Source organism: Carettochelys insculpta, chromosome 5, assembly GCF_033958435.1.
Source record: "Carettochelys insculpta isolate YL-2023 chromosome 5, ASM3395843v1, whole genome shotgun sequence".
NCBI classification, from domain to species: Eukaryota; Metazoa; Chordata; order Testudines; family Carettochelyidae; genus Carettochelys; species Carettochelys insculpta.
Window position 1 is genome coordinate 12,940,736 of NC_134141.1, and position 23,270 is coordinate 12,964,005.

The 23,270-nt window shown below is 42.6% G+C and overlaps 1 protein-coding gene across 2 annotated transcripts in view; it reads right to left on the bottom strand.

The window, feature by feature from the left end:
• LPAR1 (lysophosphatidic acid receptor 1) overlaps window positions 1-23,270 on the bottom strand; it is a 125,226-nt gene that overhangs the window by 62,785 nt on the left and 39,171 nt on the right. For both annotated transcript variants that reach the window (XM_074994041.1, XM_074994042.1), the window contains exon 2: window positions 20,652-20,817. In XM_074994041.1, the coding sequence (XP_074850142.1) occupies window positions 20,652-20,711 (60 nt within the window). In that variant the 5' untranslated portion in view covers window positions 20,712-20,817. The remainder of the gene's footprint in view (window positions 1-20,651; window positions 20,818-23,270) is intronic.

Genomic DNA, 23,270 nt, shown 5'->3' on the forward strand with positions numbered 1-23,270 from the left:
AATAGTAGAGTAGTGCTCTGTTTTGGCACAGCTAAATCAATGCTTAAAGTTTGAAAACCAGAAGAAAATGTCATTGGAAACCAAATTGACTATAACCCTTTTTTTGTTAAAGCATAGTCAACGACAAGAATTTATAAGGATAAAGAAAAAGCACACTTGATGGAATTCCCATGTTTTTCAAAAAAAAATTAAAAAAATTAAGACAAATTTTAACAATCCTTTTTTAAGAAATCTAAAATAAAAATTAACTTCCTAAAAAGAACATTGTATTCTTTGAAAAATACAATCATTTAAATAAAGCATGTACATTTTCCTTTTATTTAAAAACAAACAAACAAACAAACAAACACCAGAAAACCCTAATCAAGCTACGGTTTCAAGCAATGCCAGGTAGATCTGCTAGTTTATAAATAAAAGTACAGCTAGACTGCTGTGAGCCATTACCATTCCTCTTCTGCCAGGATACCTTGTTTTCAGTATGTATTGAAGCAAGCTCTCTACTCTAGGTTTCCCACGGTGATGTGCATTTCTCTATCCCCCTGTTCACTATTCCATGGAATGCCTTAGGTTTATCATATAATCTCTGATGGTAAATTTCTCAGTGCTGGGGCCTGTCTACTCCATAACTTTTGTAGCACCAAACAAACAAAATAACACCACCGCAAACAAAAGCAACAGGACTGTTATTTTCATGATTTTCCCTCCCTCAAATTTAGCCTAATCGGGTTCCTCAACACTTGAGCTTACAGATCATAGAACAATAGAGCTGGAAGAGACCTAAGAAGCCATCAAGTCCAGCCCCCTGCCCAAGGCAGGACCAAACCCCATCAGATCAGCCCAGTCAGGGCTTTGTTGAACTGAGACTTAAACACCTCCAGGAATGGAGGCTCCACTACTTCCCTAGGAAGACCATTCCAATGCTTCACCACCCTCCTACTGAAAAAGTTTTTCCTAAACGTTCAACCTGGACTTTCCCAACCACAACTTGAGACCATTGTTCCATGTTCTGCCATCTGTGACCACTGTGAACCGCATCTCTCCAGCCTCTTTGCAACTTCCTTTCAGTAAGTTGAAGGCTGTTATCAAATCCCCCCTCAGTCTTCTTTTCTGCAGACTAAACAGACCCAATTCCCTCAACCTTTTGTTAGCCAATGGTTGGGTGGGATACCACCTATGCCCTTGTTTTCATCCAAGTCTTCAACTGCTAGGACAGAGTCTCTTCACAGCAGGCAGCCCGGGCAGGCTGACGGATGCCCCAAGGTCCTCACATGGAGTCTAACTGCTAGGACGGAGTCCCTTTGCAGCGGACAGCCAGAAAGGCTGACAGGTGCCCCAAAAGCCTGCTCCGTGGAGGCAGCACGACTCAGTGCTTGGCTCTCAATATGCCCCACCAGTGACCAGCTGTTACAGCTGAAAAGCAGCTGGGCTCTTCGTTTTGTGTTCGGTTTGCACAGTAACAGGAGGAGTCAGGTTACCACTCAACCAATTACTTTGTTTATTTAACTAATGAGTTAAGCTCTTATGGTTACAAGGTTTATACTTTGATTACAAATAGCTAGCATACGCTTTAATTCATAGATCTATACTTGTTAAATGCATGCAAAAGCAAAAGGTAAAAGACCTAGCAGGTCTTATGCTCACCCCTGCGTTACCAATGTGGCATGGCCAGAATCTTCTCTCAATCCCTTGGGAAGAAATCTTTTCCCCTTTTTTCAGGGAAACGGGCATCTCCTGGGACCTCGGGAGGCAAAACCCCTCCTGTCCGGCAGGCAAAGGTAACTGGAGCTCAAAAAGGGGTCTGCCAGACCCTCCTCTTATATCTCTTGGGTCACGTACGCTTCTTCCTTATCTAAAAGGCGCCAATTGAATTAAATCATCCCATGATGCTGCTTCTCACAGGGAGTTCAAGGGCTTAGTTAGCACCTGTGAGGTGGAGACAATTTAGGGCATTTTTTTTTAAATGGGCTGGAGATTCATCCGTCTGGGACCAAGTGGGCGTATTAATCACCGGTACCAGCCAAGGGCAGCCCGAGGCCCTGGCGGTTTGTTAGTCCGTTGTCCTTTCTTGTCTGGTTTTGGCCCATTCAGGGTCAGTCTGGCTCTTGCTCCAGAGCATCAAAGATTCATGCCAGGAGATAAGCACATCTGTGCTCTCGGCATTCCAAGGCTGGGCTGTTCCTTTTAACCCTTTCGTGCCTGAAGCACCTAAGGAAAGCAAGACGGAGTATAGCAAAGGTGTGGGGGGGCTCTGTCTGGCTACACCTTTCTTCATAGGTCATATGCTCCAGCCCCCTAATTATTTTGGTCACCCTCCCCTTGGATCCTCTCCAGTGCATCCACATCCTTCCTATAACTGGGGGCCCAGAACTGGACACAGTACTCCAGATGCAGCCTCACCAAAGCCGAATAAAGAGGAATAATCACTTCTCTGGATCTACTAGCAACACTCCTCTTGATGCAACCTAATATGCCATTAGCCTTCTTGGCTACAATGGCACACTGTTGACTCATGTCCAGCTTCTCGTCCACTACAACTCCCAGGTCCTTTTCTGCAGAACTACTACTAAGCCAGTCGGACCCCAGCCTGTAACAATGCTTGGGATTCTTCCGTCCCAAGTGCAGGACTCTGCACTTGTCCTTATTGAACCTCATCAGATTTCTTGTGGCCCAGTCTTCCAATTTGTATAAGTCACTCTGGACCCTATTCTCCAGCGTATCTACCTCTCCCCCTAGCTTAGGGTCATCCGTAAAACTTGCTGAGGGTGCCATCCAACCCCTCATCCAGGACATTGATAAATATGTTGAACAGAACAGGACCCAGAACTGAATCTTGGGGCACTCCACTGGAAACCAACTGCCATCCTGGCATCAAGCTGTTCATCACTACCCACTGGGCCCGACCTTATAGCCAGCTTCCTATCCATCTTACCGTCCATTTATCCAATCCACATTCCTTTAACTTACTGACAAGAATATTGTGGGAGACTGTATCAAAAGCTTTGCTAAAGTCAAGATAAATCACATCCATTGATTTTTCCCCTATCCACAGAGCCAGTTATCTCAAAGAAACTAATCAGATTGATTTAGGGCATAGTCCTGAATAAGGGATGCACTTAAAATAGATAAGGGCAAGTCATGCCCGACCAAAGTATAACCTGGAACAGCTTTCTTCTGACTAGAACTGGCGGAAGGAGGGAGGGACAATTCAAAATGTTTTAGCCATTCTAATTTTAACAGCATCAGGCCTGAGTGCTTAATTTTCTGGCATTACAGCTGTATCAGGAACCAGCCTAGTGAGGAATGGCTTTTACCTGTTTGGTTTTTAAGGGAGGGTTTAAGACACTGGTAAGTTGTCAGATTGGTGTGCTGAGCTCATATGAGCACACAAAAGGCAATTCTTCAAGGAAAAACAAATAAGGTAATCCCTCATTAGCTAAATTATTTCCTTTCAAAATCATTATGCAGGATGGAGTTGCCAAAAGGCAAAATACTTCAGGATGCATGCGCTTATTTTTACATTATTGTTGCTGCACTATGTATCAGAAGTTAAAGATTTTTTTTAAAATATCTGTATTTATTCACTGTGTCTGACTCTCTGTCCTCCTACACTGGTTTTATGCCCTGTGGAAGTCGACTGCCTGCACTTGAATTTCACCAGTGTAAGAATGAGTGGGCATTACACGGTGGGGAACAAGACTGGCTAGGAGAACTCATCAAAATACAATCATTAGGGTTTTTTTTTTAAACCGTTTATCCTCCATTCAAGTAATTCAGGTGTTTTCTAGACAGTGCTACCCATTACATATAAAACTGTTACTTTCATGTTCCTAACATATTGTTAGAAGCATATACAGAGCTGGGAAACATGAGTAGTGGATGGAGAGCAGTAAACACAGAATCTGAAACATTTCATCATCATCATCATCAACCATGGGCTCAGTACCCACTGGTGTCTGATGTGTCTCTCACTATTTCCTTCCATCTTTCCCTATCCAGTGCAGAGTGGCTTAGTTTCTGTAGACTAGCTCCGCATCAATCTACTACATCACCTATCCATTCTCTGTGGGGTCTGCCTCCCTATTCGAACCATCCATTATGCGGAATACTAGGGACTTGATTTTTTGTTTGTCATTCATTCTGCAAATATGTCCAAATAGTTGTAGCTTCCATTTTATAACCTTCTGCAGCAGGTTCTCTTTCGGCTGTATCTGCCTACATAGTTTCCCACTGGTGACCTTCTGCATCCATTTACCTGGGATTATTGCAAGTTATTTCCACTTGTTTTTATTTACGAAAGTCAACACTATTAGGGAAATTCCTGTCAACAAGGCAAGAAATAAAGCCTTTTCCTGGAAGTTAGGCATTTTAAGTCCTAATTATTTATTAGTTAAAATCTCTTATAGCAATGTTTCTCAAACTGGGGTCTGTGGACCATTGGGGGGTCCCTGAGGGTCACCGATCAATCCCTCTGCTCCCTACCTCCGAGCACTTCCTTCAAGCTAAATGGCTGGCAGCACAGCACAGCTAAGGCAGTCTTCCTACCCACTCCAGCTCCACGCCAGTCCTGAAAGCAGCTGACACACCCCTTCTGTGCCTAGGAGGCTGGGAGAGGCAGGGGTCGCTACACACTGCCTTTGCCCCAAGCACCAACTCTGCAGCTTCTACTGGCCAGGCGCTATAGCCAAGAGGAGCTGTGTAGGTGGTGCCCTGACCTGCTCTGTTAGGAGCCACCGCCAGAGTGACCTGTCCATTACTTCTGGGAACATCCAAGGTAAGTGCTGCATGGCCAGAGACTGAGCCCTCTTACTCCCTCCTTCACATCGGCCCCCTACTTCAGCCCATAATCTGCATCACAGACAACAAAAAAACAAACCAAAACAAAAGCCACCTTCCCAAAGCCTTTGTCCCACTGTGCACCCCAAGCTTCTACCACCGCCCAGAGCCCACATCCTGAACCCAAACTCCCTTCCAGAGCCCAAACCCTCAGCTGCTGTTGGTTTATGCCATAAACACCCCACCCCCACAACACCTTAATTTCACCCCACCCCACCACCCCACAGCCTCCACTGCCTCCTGCGGTGTAACCTCTTTCCCCAGCCTAGTCAAGTGAGGGAGGCTGGGGAAGCGCAAGTGATGAGGGGGAGAGGGAAGAGATGGCATGAGCTAAGGTGAGACCATGTAGAAGGAGCAGGGGTATTCAGGTTGCTAACACTTGGGAACTTCTGTCTCATAGGATCCCCTGGGTTCTTTTAAATTGCCACCACAGTGGCCGGATGGCACACTCCAGAGCCCCATTTTGCACTGACATGAGGGCTGGGCGGGGGGGGGGGGGGCAGGGCCAGCATGTTTCAGGTGGCAGTGAGGGCTGGCTGCTCCCAGCCCTGGCCCTTCCACTTGAGGTCCTTCCCCACCCTTCCGGGAGTGTGGAGCAGGCTCCACTCCCATTGCCCAAGGACCAGTAACTCTGTCAACCTCCCTGCATGTGCCTTTAAATTCTTGATTTAAAAATTATAAGGGAATAATGGGTCAATTGCAAAAATCCGTAGGAGAGAAAGAAGTTGTAAAGGAGTTAATTAGTAAAAAAAAAAATCAAAAACATTTCCAGAATCCGTATTTACATGAATATCCAGATTTCTGGCACTTTACAGGAGTAAAGTGGATGAAGTTACATGGCCTGTGTTATCTGGAAGGACACAGACTAGATGATCTTTTGGTGCCTTCTGGTCTTAAATCTACCAATGAATTTTCTATGCTACATTTGCTGCACTCAGTTTAGTGGTGGCAATTTCTCTCCAAGATACTCAATACCCATATTATGGTCCAACAGTCACTGTTGCCTCTCTGTGACTCATAAGTGAAGCCATTTATCCTTGCAAATATTGCTTATGATCAAGTTACAGGATGAGATTTTTGCAGTTGTTCTACAAAACAGAGAGAACTTAAAAATTTCAGTCCATACGATACACAGCTTTGCCCTCCTTGTGTCATAGCCCTACTACACACACCTGTAAGCAAGCATTTATAAAATCAATGCACTCAATGCAATAAAAATCAATAGACTGTAATGCAGTCTGTCTCAGATACACCAAAAAAGCCAATCACTAAGGCAGTAGGAAGTACATGTGCACAATTACATATATGAACCAGTGACGTTAATGGTTAACTGGAGAAGCCACATTCTCTGGGATGCCCCAGGTGGGAGGGGAGGGCTGCTGGGAAAGTCAATCCATCTGCACTTTAATTGGCCTACACCCTTTTTTAATTGGTTAATCAGTTAAACATCCCTAATACGAATGTAGGGTATGCTTAAAACAGGATTGGTTATATTCAAGAATGATACACAACTCAAGTATCCTAACAAATACCTGACCGTAGAGTCTAATAATACTGAAGACAGAAGGGACACAGCACACTTTAAGCTCTCTTCAAGCATTTCAAAGCAAAGGAAAGCTTTTTTCTCCAGCGGATGCGACCCTGCAGTCTGTAATGGCTGCTAAGAGTCATCTCTGCGTTCCCAAGGGGAAGAAAGGCATTTCCACATTCAGACGTGCAGGTGTTTGCTCTTGAGAAGGGAAAGAGCAATTGATTTATGGTCACTACTGGAATTTTAAGAGACCTTAACAGGCACATCTGCAATAGTCATCAGGTGTGGTTTGCAGACCAAGTTCAAACCAGAGAGCTTCAAACTGATCCATTTTCCTTATTCCAGAACACACCTTTGCACAAGGGAGTTAACCACCCAACTACTGACTCCCAGGCAAGACATTTATATGCTTACTATACATGACAGCTTGTGCCCAAGCATTAAAAGACCATGGGATATCGCTGGACAACAAAAGGGTTAATCTAATGATATAAACCAACAGGCAGGCCAGTCCCCAGCTCCTGCCCCTTCAGGAAAAAAAAGACAGGGAAGTTTATATTTTAATTTCCTGAAGTTTCACTCAGCATTTCATAGCCCACTTAAAAGCAGATGTTCAAAGTCCTAAATGTTACCTTACCCATTTAGTAAATGATTTCAGAAGAAGTTGATTTAAATGGAATTGTCAGTTTGTCTTAAGCACATCTTTATAACGTGCATGAAAGATGTCCATTATGAAGTGTAGTTGAGAAATGAAAGGCAGAAGACAAGTAAGCCAGACTCACAGCATCTTGTTTTATTTTGTCTGGAGGGACTGGCTCTTGTTGAGAACTAGGTCAGCCTTACGTGATTAACAACACGTTATGAGACGGTCACAATTGTAAAAATGTAGCTATGGAAACATAATATATAGAATATAACCACCAAAGTAAGTGAAGGCTAAGTGGTTCAGCACTAAAGGCTAAGGAAGGCAGAGGTGTTTGTGGATGAGACTTTCCGGGACATAGTAGGGCTGTCCCACCCTCCAGTCTGACAGTCCTGAGGCTGTTACGGAGGATGAAAGGCTCAGGGAAGGAGAGCAGTCAAGGGGAGCAGAGGGAAACCATCCCATAGTTGGGACCCTCCTTCCAGAGGGTGATGTTGTATCCTCTCATGCCGAGGATACTTCTCCGGGGGAAGGAGCGCCAGCTGTTAGGAAGAAGCAGGTTTTAGTAGTGGGGGATTCGATCATTAGAAATATAGATAGTTGGGTTTGTGATGACCGGGAGAACCGTATGGTGACTTGCCTGCCTGGTGCGAAGGTTGCGGATCTCTCGAGGCATCTAGACAGACTTATGGGCAGTGCTGGGGAGGAGCCGGTCGTCGTGGTACATGTTGGTACCAATGACATAGGGAAGGGTAGAAGAGATGTTCTGGAGGCCAAATTTAGGTTACTAGGAAAGAGACTGAAATCCAGAACATCTTTGGTGGCATTCTCTGAAATGCTTCCAGTTCCACGCGCAGGGCCAGATAGACAGGCAGAACTTCAGAGTCTCAATGCGTGGATGAGACGATGGTGTAGGGAAGAGGGGTTTAGATTTATTAGGAACTGGGGACACTTTTGGGGTAGCGGGAGCCTATACAGGAATGATGGGCTCCACCTAAATCAAGGTGGATCCAGACTGCTGGCATTAAACATTAAAAAGGTCATAGAGCAGTTTTTAAACTAAGAGGTGGGGGAAAGCCGATTGGTGCGGGGGAGCACCTGGATCGGACGGAGACTTCTCTTACACGAGGCTCCATAGACAGGGATTCCCTAGAAGTTAGTCAGATAGGGAACGTGGGAAATAATATATGGGCAAGATCAGATGTGAAACAATCGTGCATAAAAAAATCCAACGCGTCTGTGAAAGGCGGACATATAAATAGTGGTAGTTTTCTAACATGCTTTTACACTAATGCTAGGAGTCTGTCTAATAAGATGGGTGAACTGGAGTACCTCATATCAAAGGAGGAAGTTGACATAATAGGCATCTCAGAAACATGGTGGAATGAGGAAAATCAGTGGGACACTATCATACCGGGATATAAATTATATCGGAAAGACAGAACAGGTCGTGCGGGTGGCGGAGTGGTACTATATGTGAAGGATAATATAGAATCAAATGAAGTAAAAATCCTAAAGGAATCAAAATGTTCCATAGAATCATTATGGATAACAATTCATTCCTCTAATATGAATATGGCATTAGGAATATATTACCGACCACCTAACCAGGACAGCGATAGTGATGCTGAAATGATGAGGGAGATTAGAGAGGCTATCAAAATAAAAAACACAGTAATAATAGGAGATTTCAATTATCCCCATATTGATTGGGTGCATGTCACCTCAGGACGGGATTCAGAGATTAAATTTCTTGATGCCTTAAATGACTGCTTCTTGGAGCAGCTAGTACAGGAACCCACAAGGGGAGAGTCGATTCTCGATCTAGTCTTGACTGGAACGCATGATCTGGTCCAAGAGGTAACTGTTACTGGACCGCTTGGAAATAGTGACCACAATATAATAACTTTTAATATTCCTGTGTTGGGAAGAACACCGCAGCGGTCAAACACTCTGGCATTTAATTTCAAAAAGGGGAATTACACTAAAATGAGGAAGCTAGTTAAACAGAAACTAAAAGGTAGAGTAATTAAACTAAAATCCCTGGAAGCTGCATGGAAACTGTTTAAAGACACCATACTAGAGGCCCAACTTAAATGTATACCCCAAATAAAAAAAACACAGTAAGAGACCTAACAAAGAACCACCATGGCTAAACAGCCATGTTAAAAAGGCAGTGAGAGAGAAAAGGGCAGCTTTTAAAAAGTGGAAGTCAAATCCTAGTGAGGAAAATAGAAAGGAACATAAACACTCCCAAATTAACTGTCATAATGTAGTAAGAAAAGCCAAAAAAGAGTTTGAGGAACAGCTAGCCAAAAATTCAAAAAACAATAGTAAAATGTTTTTTAAATACATTAGAAGCAGGAAGCCTGCTAAAAAAGCAGTGGGGCCCTTGGATGATAAAGATATAAAAGGAGCGATCAAGGAAGACAGTGCCATTGCGGAGCGATTAAATGATTTCTTTGCTTCAGTCTTCACGGCTGAAGATGTTACAGAGGTTCCTAAATCTGAGCCAGCCTTTTTAGGCAACAAATCTGAGGAACTCACTCAGATTGAAGTGACATTAGAGGAGGTTTTGGAATTAATTGATAAGCTGAATAGTAACAAGTCTCCAGGACCAGACGGCATTCACCCAAGGGTTCTGAAAGAACTCAAATGTGAAATTGCGGAGTTATTAACAGTGGTTTGTAACCTATCCTTTAAATCCACTTTGGTACCAAATGACTGGAAGACGGCCAATATAACACCAATATTTAAAAAAGGCTCTAGAGGAGATCCTGGCAATTATAGACCGATAAGTTTAACATCAGTACCAGGCAAATTAGTAGAAACACTAGTAAAGAGTAAAATTGCAAGGCACATAGAAGAGCACGAATTGTTGGGCAAAAGTCAGCATGGTTTCTGCAGAGGGAAGTCGTGTCTGTCTAATCTATTAGAATTCTTTGAAGGGGTTAATAAACATGCGGACAAGGGGCACCCAGTGGACATAATATACCTAGATTTCCAGAAAGCCTTTGACACGGTCCCACACCAAAGGCTTTTATGTAAATTAGGTGGTCATGGGATAGGAGGAAAGGTCCTTTCATGGATCGGGAATTGGTTAAAAGACAGAAAACAAAGGGTTGGAATAAATGGTAAATTTTCACAATGGAGGGGGGTAACTAGTGGTGTTCCCCAGGGCTCAGTCCTGGGACCGATCCTGTTCAACTTGTTCATCAATGATCTAGAAAATGAGGTAAGCAGTGAGGTGGCAAAGTTTGCAGATGACACCAAGTTGTTCAGGACAGTCAAAAGCAAAAGGGATTGTGAAGAACTACAAAAAGATCTCAGCAAACTGAGTGATTGGGCAGCAAAATGGCAAATGAAATTTAATGTGGGTAAGTGTAAGGTAATGCATGTTGGAAAAAATAACCCAAATTACACGTACTACATGATGGGGTCAAATTTAGCTACGACAGATCAGGAAAGGGATCTTGGAGTTATAGTGGATAGTTCTCTGAAGACATCCATGCAGTGTGCAGCGGCAGTTAGTAAGGCAAATAGGATGTTAGGAATTATTAAAAAAGGGATCGATAATAAGACAAAAGATATCATACTTCCCCTCTATAAAACTATGGTACGCCCACATCTCGAGTACTGCGTGCAGATGTGGTCTCCTCACCTCAAAAAAGATATATTGGCATTAGAAAAGGTTCAGAAAAGGGCGACTAAGATGATTAGGGGCTTGGAAAGGGTCCCATATGGGGAGAGGCTAGAGAGACTGGGACTTTTCAGTTTGGAAAAAAGGCGATTGAGGGGCGATATGATAGAGGTATATAAAATCATGAATGGTGTGGAGAAAGTGAATATAGAAAAATTATTTACCTTTTCCCATAATACAAGAACTAGGGGACACCAAATGAAATTGATGGGTAGTAGGTTCAAAACTAATAAAAGGAAATTTTTCTTCACACAGCGCACAGTCAACCTGTGGAACTCCTTGCCTGAGGAGGCTGTGAAGGCCAGGACTCTATTAGGGTTTAAAAAAGAGCTTGATAAATTTTTGCAGGTTAGGTCCATAAATGGCTATTAGCCAGGGATAAAGTATGGTGCCCTAGCCTTCAGAACAAGGGCAGGAGATGGATGGCAGGAGATAAATCACTTGATCATTGTCTTCGGTTCTCCTTCTCTGGGGCACCTGGCATTGGCCACCGTCGGCAGATGGGATGCTGGGCTTGATGGACCTTTGGTTTGACCCAGTATGGCCGTTCTTATGTTCTTATGTAACAAAATTCACTCTGCCCCTCTAATCAATGCCTAATCTTCACTCTTGCAGGAAATTCAACTTTGCACCAGGATCAAAGATTATTTCCTATCTTTTTCCTTTAGAACCATAACTTCACTTTCTAAAAACCCACTAAGGCCAATCATTTATATAGCCTTGTGTCCACCTTGCAGGATAAAGCACAGTGGGAAATGAAGATCCTGCCTTAGCTGCTCTCCCTTCTCCAGCAGGAGCATGAAAAGCCTGGTACTGAGAACTGCAACAGCATCCCCATTCTCTCTCTGCATTGCAGCATCCAGTAAGACGAAAGGATAAGAATATCAGAGGGTGGTGAAGATTCCACACCACCTTTCCTCTCCTGGGGGGGTGGGGGGAAAGAGTGGGGAAGTGCTGGCTGCCTGGAACATGTCCTTGAGATACAAGCTCTGCAAATTCTCTGGGAACAACTTTAGAGCAAAAAAACAAGTGGTTCAGAACACTAGCAGCTGACCTCTGCTTCATTTCAGAAGCATCAGCTATCACTGGGAGGGTCTCCAGGGTTAATGACCGGGGTATATAAAACCTGCTGGGAACTGCCAGTTTTCAAAGCCCATCAGTGAACAGCTCTGCAATTAGCCACCCAAGCTAGCTTTAAAAAAAAAAAAAAAAAAAAAAAAAAAAAAAAGCACTCAAGTGTTTTTTTTGTTGATTTCTCATTGTACAATCTTTGGTGGGGGTTATTCTGGAATTTCGAGAATTTCAGTGTTTTACAATTGCATTTGGTGTTTTACAAACAAAATTATAAAAAAAATTTCAAACTTTCCCCAAACAGTTTTATCAACAAAAGTCTTATCTCCAATCAAAACTAAATTTTGCCAATTTTCTCTTAGATTGTGAGAAAGCATGAAGAAGGCTTATAACAGAATGTCAATTCAAACTTGAGGCCTGCAATTTTGCAAAGGGATTCCACTTACTGTCTTCTTAAAGCCAATGGAAGTCAGAGCAGCCAGATTGGTTTTGCAAGATGTGATGTTGACCATGATGCTTCCTAATTAACAAAGTCCCCTGAGAGAAGCAGTAATCTGAATACCCTCTGAAAGATCGAGAAGATAGCGTTTCCAACTGAAACTTAGAGCTGGGAAGGATGTGGAATTCTGGACTGAGAGAAACTTGGATTCACACAGAGTATTTATTACAGGAATTGAAGGAAAAAATGCGGTTGCTTGAATTTAACTGACTGTCTTTAAATTTACCAATGTAGCAGGAAGGCTAGACTTAACAGAGAAACCAGCAATCCCAGCGAGGGGCCCAGAATAAAGGGTAAAAAGGTTTGTTAGCATGTGAGTAATTCCCCACCCCATAATTACAAAAGCACGTTTCAGAAAACGAACGTTGCAAGTTCAAAAGAGTCTGGTGGTTGGTAGCAAACAGATTTAGAGCACAGACTAAAAGTGACTTGGCTGTACAATGCAACATAAAAGGAGGTACAGAAACCAAGTGTAAAGGACACTTGGTAACATAAATCTATTCATCAAAATATATGCATGAGTAAAGATAGTCATCTTTATTTTCAAGTTACCAAACTTAGAAGTAAGTAAATGCTGACTGTGAAGTCCATAAAAGGAGGGAACTGGGCACAGAGAAGCCTGATTCTCCACTGACGTACATCATGTGTACCTATTTCCATCTTCCAATGGGAATGTAACACATTATCTGGTAGCACTTTACATCCATTTTGAACAGTCATTTAGTCTGTGATCAAAGGCTATACTGGAATCATGCCCAGAATGTCATCAGGATGAGTGCTCAGACCACCATAACCTCATGCCCCAAACTCCTGCAGGCTACAAGAGATGCAGTTAAAGAAAGTCAACATCATCTTTGGTTTTAGAGGTAATCTGCCACATCGACAGCAGCTTTGAACAAGTCTGGCTGCTCAAAATCCATGAAGGGGTAGTGCTGGTAACCACAGCACTCTTCTCTAAGGGTAGGTCCACGCTAGACCTGAAAGGCTCTTGTAGATACAAAATTATAGCTACAGCAATTGCATAGCTAGAATTGACTTATTTACAATCAACTTACTTGGCTGTCCTCACAGTCTACACTACAGCGATCTTTCAAAAGACACAGACACAAAAAAGGCAGATGGAAAGATTGATCCACTCTTTCAATAGAGAACATCCAACACAGCCCCCACTCTTTTGAGAGAATGGGTCTGAGATCGAAAAATCTGGCACCATGAGGACTGCTTTTTCGAAAAAAGGGCCTGCAGAGCACCTACACGCATTTTCTCCCTAAAGAAGCTTTTGAAAGAAGGTGCTCTTTGTGATCCAGTGGCAGAAGAGGGCTTCCAGAAGAAGAGCGGCATTCTTTCGATTTCGGATCAAAAGAGCACACTGTGTGTGTGAACGATAAACTGGTTTTCTGGTTATAATCATTATCCTTCAAAGAAATCCTTGGCTAACTACGTTGGTGTATTTAGTTCTCGCAAGCCAAAGCAAGCAATAGGCCAGCAAGTGAAACCTCATTCTTTTGTTGGAGGCTCGAAATTCATATTTCCAAAGTCATTTATTTTTGGCATACCTTCAAAAGGTAAGCTCTGATTTCTATTAACAATGACTGCTTCTCCTTTATACTGCAGCCCTTTTAAAACCCCCTCCAGCCACACAGAGGTCTCAAACGGGCCATAATTTTACACCTGTTTTAAGGTCCTTTTACTTGGGGCTGACAACATAAAAGAGACTTGAATGCTAAGGGGAGTCAAGCCAACATCTTAAGAATGCTTTCTGAAGAAGTTGGGTTATGGTCCAGTGATACCTTGAATGACTATGGAGTGCAGCATCTGTCCTCAATATCGAGCGGTTTATGTGAAGCGTACCAAAAGGAATGAACAGCCGCTGGGTACTGGGCAGAAAGAAACAGCATCACTACAAGAGAGTGTAAGTCATTGGAGATACAGATCCCGCTGGAAGCTAGGATTATAACCTTCACAGGCCGTCTGTAAAAAAACCAAAGAGGGCGTTGACCTTTAACGGTTATTCGTAAAATTATCATGAAAAATTCAAAAATAGTTCCCTTGGAAAGGGGGGGGAAAAAAAAAAAAAGAGCAGGCAGCTGGAATTTTGGCTCTGTCTGAAAATCCCTTTCATACCAATGGACTGTTGAGCAGTCCACCAAAGGAGCCGAACACCTAGGTACCGATAAATGGAGAACCAAGCAATTTTATTGAAGTTTCCTTTTGAATAATAAAAAGAATGAAAGTTGCAAGTATGTTTCAATCAGGTCCAGGCAGCCCTCAAACATTACTACCCATGCTCCCAGGCCCCAAATACACCCTTATCATCACTGTTCAAAGCCCTTCACTGCCACCAGACCAGCAAAAACGCACTAAACAGCAAAACAAAACATGCCAAAAGAGAGTTTGGAAATATTTTAAAAAGAGAAATTTAAAAACAAACTAACAAGAGCATGCTATCACTGAAGCACCTTTTCCAACATTTCTGGGCTTCTCAGAAAAATCCTGCCCAGCAATGAGGGAAGATATAATGTTTCTGATGGATGCTCTCCTGCCGGGAAGTGAAGAGGCCTGAAAGAATGAGAAACTAATTTTGGTCTATCTACTGAATGGCTAACACAAGTTGAACCTCTCTTGTCTGGCACTCTCTCGTCTGGCAACCTCCGTAATCCAGCATGATTTTAGTTTGCCCAATGACCACTTATTGTTTCCCATGGTCCCATACAGTTTACAGCCACCAGTCCTGGCACTCAGTGTTTTGTGCTGTTAATTAGCTGTAATTTACCCCTACGTGTTTTCTAAGTCCAGTAACAAGTGGAAGCATTGGTAATGCTGATACACAATACTGACCTCCCATAGCCTGGCAAACTCTCTCATCTGGCACTAGACAGGGCCTGAGGGTGCTGAATTAGAGAGGCTTAACCTGTATTGATCCTCTAAAGAGGATCGAGAGAGACTGTTCTCAATGGTGGCAGATGGCAGAACAAGGAGCAATGGTCTGAAGTTACAGATGGAGATCTGTAGGTTGGATATTAGGAAAAACTGTTTCACCAGGCGTGTGGTGAAGGACTGGAATGCGTTATCAAGAGGGAAAGTGGAGTCTCCATCCCTGGAGGTTTTTAAGTACTGTTTTGACAGTCATGGCTTGGATGATTTAATTGGGGTTGATCCTGCTTTAGACAGGGAGCTGGACTAGATGACCTCCTGAGATCCCTTCCAGCCCTAGAATTCTATGACTATGATAATGAGCAAGTGGTTTTAGATGAAAACTTAAAATGGAAACTAACATTTTCAGAAAGCAGAGAACCAGGCTGTGGTACGGGAGAGGGGATGCTATTTTCCAAGCTCATCTTGCAAAAATAAAGATGTTCTCCTAAAATGCCACTCACAGTAAATCATTCAGATGTTCAAGGGACCATCACACACTTTCTCTGAGATCCTTGAGCTTGTTCCCTCTTTGGAGGGGGTTCAGATATCCCTGGGCTCTGTCTGACTCCTTCTAGCCTGGAAGGAAGTGTGACACGAGCAGGAGTTTGAAGAGTGAGACTGGGCAGGTGTAGTACTCTTGCGAGCCCGCTCTCGTGTGCTAAAACACCACTGTCGCTGAATAGATTGTGCAGGTCTGCATAACACCATCCTTTAGCATTACATGCTTCAACTAGCAGTGAAATAGTGAACAATGGCAACATTTAAAAGTACTGCATTAGACATCTGAGTTAACATCCACTGAGATTACTAGCGCAGGTCCCACACATGTTGTATTTCAGGTTCTGCAGATGAAGGGAGACCTCACTGCAGCCACCCAGCCAGCCTTGAAAATGCAGACTGAACACACTTCAGCAGCCACAACAGCTAAAGAGTGATGGTTTTTAAATAAAAACCCATATTCTAAAACAAGAAGGCATCACGAAACAGGTGCCAAGTCGTCATTTTCAAATAGTGCTGTGCACCTAACCGAAGATGATCTGGCTCCTTTGAAAGATGTCAAGCCAGGTAGTCAAAAATCACTCATTACCACCTTTGGAAATCTTGGCCAGAAGATCTGCATGTTCCGATGTCACTGGACTGCATCGTGCAGTGAGTTGGGATGTTCACTTGGCAACTGCAGTTTGACTGCGGTTACTAAATATCTGTAATCACACCAGTTCCCAGAAGACCCCTTCTCCCATCCCACAAACCATCAGATTCAAGGCCTGATTGTGCTAAGTACTGTAAATACAGTGTCTCAGCACTGATGCACTCTGGGATGAAAGAAGCTATGGAAATGCACTCAAAGAGGTCTTTCAGCCCATAATGAATGGTAACATGTAGATTTTGTGCAAGATGAGGTCTTCACATCAGGATGTTTGAAATGCTCTCCATCTCCAACTAGGATGCACCTTCCATCTTTTCTGTGCAGTATGCAATCAAGATATGTACGTGAGAAAACTTACCCAGTAAGGAAAATGTTTATTCAGAAATATGTTTACTAGCGTAGGACATTTAGCTTTGGGTCGGAAAACAAGGTCTGAAATGGAAATAAGAAAGTTACTCCATATTTACCTCTTCAAATATTTTTTTCCTGGCAAGATACTGGCCCTTTGCATACACAGCCAGCATTGATCAGTCTCTCTGCCTACTTTGCTTGATGGACTCTTTTCATGATGTATGTTTAAACAGAATATCTGAAGATGCATATAACAGACCCCCACCCCCAGTTTTTGGGACACTGGCCACAACAGGCTCTTCCAATAAACCAGGAATCCACAGAACACAATGCTAGACTACTCTCTAACCATGGATAAATATTTTGAACACTGCCCATTCCATCTAGTACAAAGAGAAAGCCAGGCAATATTTAAGTTCCCCCTTCCAGAATGCCTGTAACCAGGCGGATTCATTATTCATTTCCTGGCCTGTCTGACCATTGCTAATTTGCACTTTCACTGGAAGTGCTCAATGCTACCAAAGACCTGTTTTGGTAAGAGCTTTAATCTGTTTACTAACCTGTAGGGGTAGAAATTGCTACAGAGTTCACTCTGCTCAGCCCTGTAGTTGGGAGCCAATCCCAAACCGCAGGCAATATTGTTTTGTCTAAGTGGAAGGAACAGTAACAGCTCTGCTGCTCTTTTAAGGCTCTCCTCAGAAGTCAATAGTTCTGAGCTTTAAAGCCAGGTCAGTTATCAAAAGGATGTAACAGATTTCAGAGGGGACACTGAAAGCTACAGTTCAACAGCCTACCTGGAATAGCCACTGTGGAGGCAGAACCACCCCCAGTCATCCTCCAACAATCTAGGGCAATACTAGTAAGATAGTCCCATTTGTTTAAATCACAGCAACCCTTTCCACCAGGATTAAATATGTATCAACACATCTCCCCTCTAATATTTGTTGTTCTATTGTATTCCATGTAATTCTAACTGATTATACTGCAATTGATGAGTTTAGTTAATCACCTCTTCTAAGCTGCTGGCACTACCACCATCTACGCACATTATGGCGATAGGCATTTCCTATATGGCACATTCAAAATTAACAATTTCAGCTATTTATTTTTGTCCCCCCATTTACATCTTGCACTAGGTCAGGGTAGCCAAACAGAGACAAAGAGTCAAAATAGCGACAGACAGAGTACAAAGAGCCACGTGTTATATATTTATTTATATTTGTAGTTTATATGTCTATAGATATATAAAAATGTAGATTGATATATAGATATATAACAATAAATGTTTAATATGTGGCTTGATGCCCTCCCTCACCCCCAGAGCCAAGTACCCCCAGCCTTCCTGCTCTGAGTGCCATTGCCCACCCGAGAGCCAGGCTCATCCAGACCCCCCACCCCTGCTCTAAATGAACACCCTCCCCCTGCCCCAGAGCCAGACACCCTCACACCCCTCTCCCTCCTGTTCCAATTCCATGCCAGTGACTCACCGGAGCTGCCACCACTACTACTCCCACGCACTTCTCTCACCAAACGGTGGGGTGTGTGCGCAGAGTGAGCAGGCAGCACTCCCAGTGTGCAGCTCTGAGGAGGAGCTGCATTTAAAGGCTCGAAGCACCACATGGGGCTTGAGAGTCGTGGGTTGGCCTCCCTTGTACTTGGTAGCCTGGGCTGGCAAAATTTAAAAAAAAAAAAAAAAAAATTGTAAACAAAACCACAAGAGACGAATGGCCTTTTTAGCAGGTATGAAGTGCTCTAAGAGCTCTGAGTTCATAAGAGCAAATTATTTTTTGAAGCTGTAAAGTCTGGACAGAATGAATAAACGGCTTCTGGCCTCTGATGGCCACTCTACCTGCTACACACTATGAAGCCACTGAGGTTTCTATAATGTATCAGTGTGTGGCATTTTTGCCTATATGAAGAAGTGGGGGAAAGACTGGCTGAAACGAAGGATGCGCAAGGAGTGGGAGGCAACAGAGTTAAAAAAAGAAAAAAGGAAGATACTAAAGACAAAGAATATGTTTGTCTAGTGTTGGTCGCTTTGTGTCTCTTCTAGCACTTCAGTAAAGGGCAGTGATTTTTTTACTACTATTATCTGTATTACAGTAATGCCTCTGAGCCCCAAGCACGGGCCAGGATCCCAGTGTAATAGGTTCTGTACCAACAGAAAACAAAGAGATGCCCCTGTTCAGAGAACTTACAACCTATTGCTATCCATTTCTGAATTCATGCAACACAAGTCCTATAACTAGGAGCAAACCCAATTTATTGTTAGGTTTGGTCTACACTAGCCGTTACGGTTGCCTGCAGATACGCAACTCTAGCAATGGAAAATGTAAAGCCAGAACTGATGCATCTGCAGTCGACTGTAAGGTCTATCCTCGCTAAGGGAGGCCGATGGGAACATTTCTCCTGTTGACATCCCTTATGCCTCGTGATAGCAGTAGTACAGAGGGTTGACTCCAGACCTCAGAGAGATCCATTTCATGCGTTTTTACCACATGTGCAAAATCGAACTCTGGGAGATCGCCACTCAGATCCAGTAAGTGTAGACACATCCTTAGTGTCTTCCATTGTTCAAAGTGCCTTTCTTGGAAGGAATTGAGAAGTGTTGGTATTCACAGTAAGCAACTAACTGGAATCACTCATGTTTCTTAGTCACACCCTTCTCCCGAACTTCATAAGCATCACAAAATTGTAAGAATTACTCATCAGCACCATCTAGATATGCATACATCTTTGCGTGCAACAGAAGCACAAACCTGAGGTGGGGAACATTTTAAGTTACTGTGACACATGGCCAGAAAGTATCCTGCAGGGTAAATGACTCAAATCCAGCCTTTAGGGACATACCCATAGATAACATTTGTGGGGTTTTTTTTTCCCTCCCAGGTTTGCATATCCTGCCCTCCATTGAACTACTCCAGCACATCCACATCCTTTCTATACTGGGAGGCCCAAAACTGGGCAATATGCCAGATGTGGCCTCACCAGTGCCAAATACAGGGGAATAAACTTCTCTAGACCTGCTCGCAGTGCTCCTTCTAATGCACTCTAATATGCCGTTAGCCTTCTTGGCTACGAGGGCACACTGTTGACTCATATCCAGCCTTTCATCCACCACAACCCCATGGTCCCTTTTCACTGTACTGCTCCTTAGCCCGTCAGCTCCCAGCCTATAACAATGCTTGGGATTCTTCTGTCCCCAATGCAGGACTCTGCACTTCTTGTTGCACTGCATCAGATTTCTTTTGGCCCAATCCTCCAATTTATCCAAGTAATTCTGGATCCTATCTCTACCCTCCAATGAATCTACCTCTTCCCCTATCTTAGTGTTGTCTGCAAACTTGCTGAGGGTGCAATCCACTCCCTCATCAAGGTCATAAAAAACACTGTCACTCTTTTAAAAATATAATTTGTGAATGTAATATGATTTCCTCATGTTCATTGCACTGAAATAACACTGAGAAGACTGCTGGACACATTTATTTCAGAAAGAGCAAATCTTATTCTTCTGTGCTTCGCCCCCATCCTTTAATCTTGACCCTGTTCCTGTGCAGTGGGGCTTAATCCATTCATCCTGGATGGAGTCCCACCGCCCTCAGTAGGTCTCTGTGTGGGATCAAGAGTCCATACTATTAGATCCTCGTACAGAAATGAGACCTAGACTGGACCTCGAAAAATTGGGCTCTGATCCTGTTTCAGGCCTTGAATTGTGACCAAAATAACGGTGACTGAACTAGCTTCTAGTAATGAAATATTGTAGCTAGAAACAGAACAGCGTCACTTCACAAAAAGGGCGACATTCGATGAATGCCAAGTATATCCAGGATATAAAGCATTTGAGGAACTATCAATGACTTGAAACAAAGCCAGGCAATGATTAGGAATCCAATATTATCACCTTTACAAACACACGTTTGATCAACTCTATTTCGATCAAAATGTTAGTGGTCTACTCACCTCCATCACCTGTGGTAGTGACACCATTGACGAGGGCACCAAAGCAGATGGGACTGCCATGGTAGCTCAGCAGATGTTAGTTGTTAGGCCCCTCCTCCACACCTTTGGACTTGTAGCTGAAATGTTGACACCGTTGGTCAGATCTCAATCATGCTGGCATTCACTCCTGGAAGGAAGGACAAAACCTTTAGATCATCAAGAAAGCCATGTAAGCATAACCACTCAAATACCAAACAGAGTTCAAACAATTCTATGATTAAGTAAGTTGCTTTTTGGATGTATGACCTTTTACAGAAGATATACAAGAGGTATTTCAAATATAACTTTGAGAGTTTGATTCAGGACAATAAAATATTTAGCCAAGTAATAAAAACTAAATGTAAACACGATGAATTTAGCAACGTCGACAATAAAAAATGTCCAACAGAGGTTTTAAAAGAAATGAGATAGTTACATATAGAGTACCAGCATTACATGCACATCACCAAGACGACTGTTTCAGAAAAATTCATTTTCAACTTGAATTATATTATTTCTGAAGTACCAACATTATAAGCCAACATTTTATGTTTTATTGGAAACAAGATAATATAAACTGCTCTCGTATCCTTCATTGTAAACTCAGGACTGTTTTGAAAAATGGAAAGTATGTCATTCCCCCTTCAAACTGTCTAAATGCAGCAGCATGACCTAGCACGATCACAGTAACTGAATAAATTTTCACCACCAAAACAGAGCAACTAATTGTGCTACTCTCATCATAAATGATGCTCAGTTTTAAAAGCAACACACACATTTATTCAAGAACACAATGAAATAAATTTAAAATTCCCCAACTTTTTTTTCCCTGAAGGATCTTAGTATTATATTTTCTCAAAACCAAGCATTACTGCTTGTTAGTCCTCTATGAAGGATAGGGACAAGTGCAGTTAAAGGTAATACAGCAATCTCAGCTTTGCCAAGACATGTTGAAATAATTTGGAGAATAAACAGAAGTACAGAAATGTTTGACTATTTTTAGTTTGCCTTCATTCTTCTCCATTTGTGCTACCACACCACTTAAAAAAAGTTTAAGTGTGATAAATGTATACCCATGGGTCAATTTTTATTTTATGGGGAGAGAACTTATTCAAACATTTTAACTTTGTCTTCTGTTGCCATGGTTATAGTCTGTCCAACATCTTCATTTTATCCAGTATTTCTTACCCAGTTTTAGACTATTTCTCTGGATGATTTAACCCAGTGCATAAAATAATGTTTTGAATGCGTCTCCCACTTCAATAAGTATTGCTAAGCCATTTCAGAAAGCAGAGAGGACACTTTTTCTGAAAAGTCTGGAGCCTGTCTTTTTGCTGCTTGTGCTTAGCATAGACTTCTTGTTTTGTTGATCTGCCCATATTGTATTACCACGGTTGCAGTTCCAGAAGCAGTAACAATGGTGCTGGGATGAGTGTAGGCAAGGCACTGGCATTTTAACCACTATTAGGACTTGTTTACACCCTTATGTTTTGTTTGGGGGGGGGGAGGGGACGACACATTTTTCAGAAAAAAAACCAAACACAAAGCATTCAAACAGCCAAGTGGAATAATTCAAGATAAGCGGGCTTTTCCTGTGAAATAGTTACTCCAGTTCTGCAAACGACTTTTGCTGACACCTCCGCCCCCTTTCAAGGTCAAAAGGAATGTGTGTGAACAAACCACTATTATCTGCTATGCAAATACCCCTTTTGCAATGGTATGGCTGTGAACTGTGGCTGTAAATGAGAACGCTCCGCTTAACCACGCTATAGCTGTGTGAACGTGATTTTCCAACATTACTTATTTAGGAATTAGAATGTCGAAATAAGTAACATCTAAGAAGACATACCTATGTAATTTCACCCTTTCCAGAACTAGTTTAGATGTCATTCCTGCAAACATGCCAGCAGCAGCCTCAATCCACAGAGATGTAACTAGGTATTTTTGTGCCTGGGGCAAAATATTACTTATGCAACCAACTGCCTCCATATTACAAAATGTCTCTAGGTACTAATTTTTATTTATGTTTAACTCAAGCAAAATCTACAAAAATTAGTTAGAATAATAATATAACAAAAATATGTTTTTAATATTAGGAACATAATTTATCTTGGTAATTTAAAATAGCAATCAACAAAATGTGATTCTTAATCATGTAAATAAAGGAACATAAAATAAATGACAAAATAATTCTAATAGTTATCATAAAGTTACATTACATGTCTTTAGCATGGCAAACATCATAAAATCAAATAATGAGTTCTTTTAAAAAAAACAAAAACAAAACCCTCCATAGATCTTATTTCCCCTGTAAGAGTAGACACCAAACTTCTAAAAGGTTGGGGCTGGCCTGATGCACAAGGAGGCAGCAGCAACATGGGACTTCCAAGTCCAGTCCCAGATGTGTGGAGCAGTTCAGCCCCCGCTGCCTCCAGAGCAGGGGGCAGAGCCCTGGAGCACAGGAGAGGGAATTAACCCTTTAGTTCCCGGAAGCTGCCCCCCGCCAGGGTCCAGCTCAGACAATCTGGGTGCTGGGGATGGTGGGGAGGGAAGAGCCTTGCAACTGACCAGAGGAGCGCCCCACTTCATTACAGTGCTGTC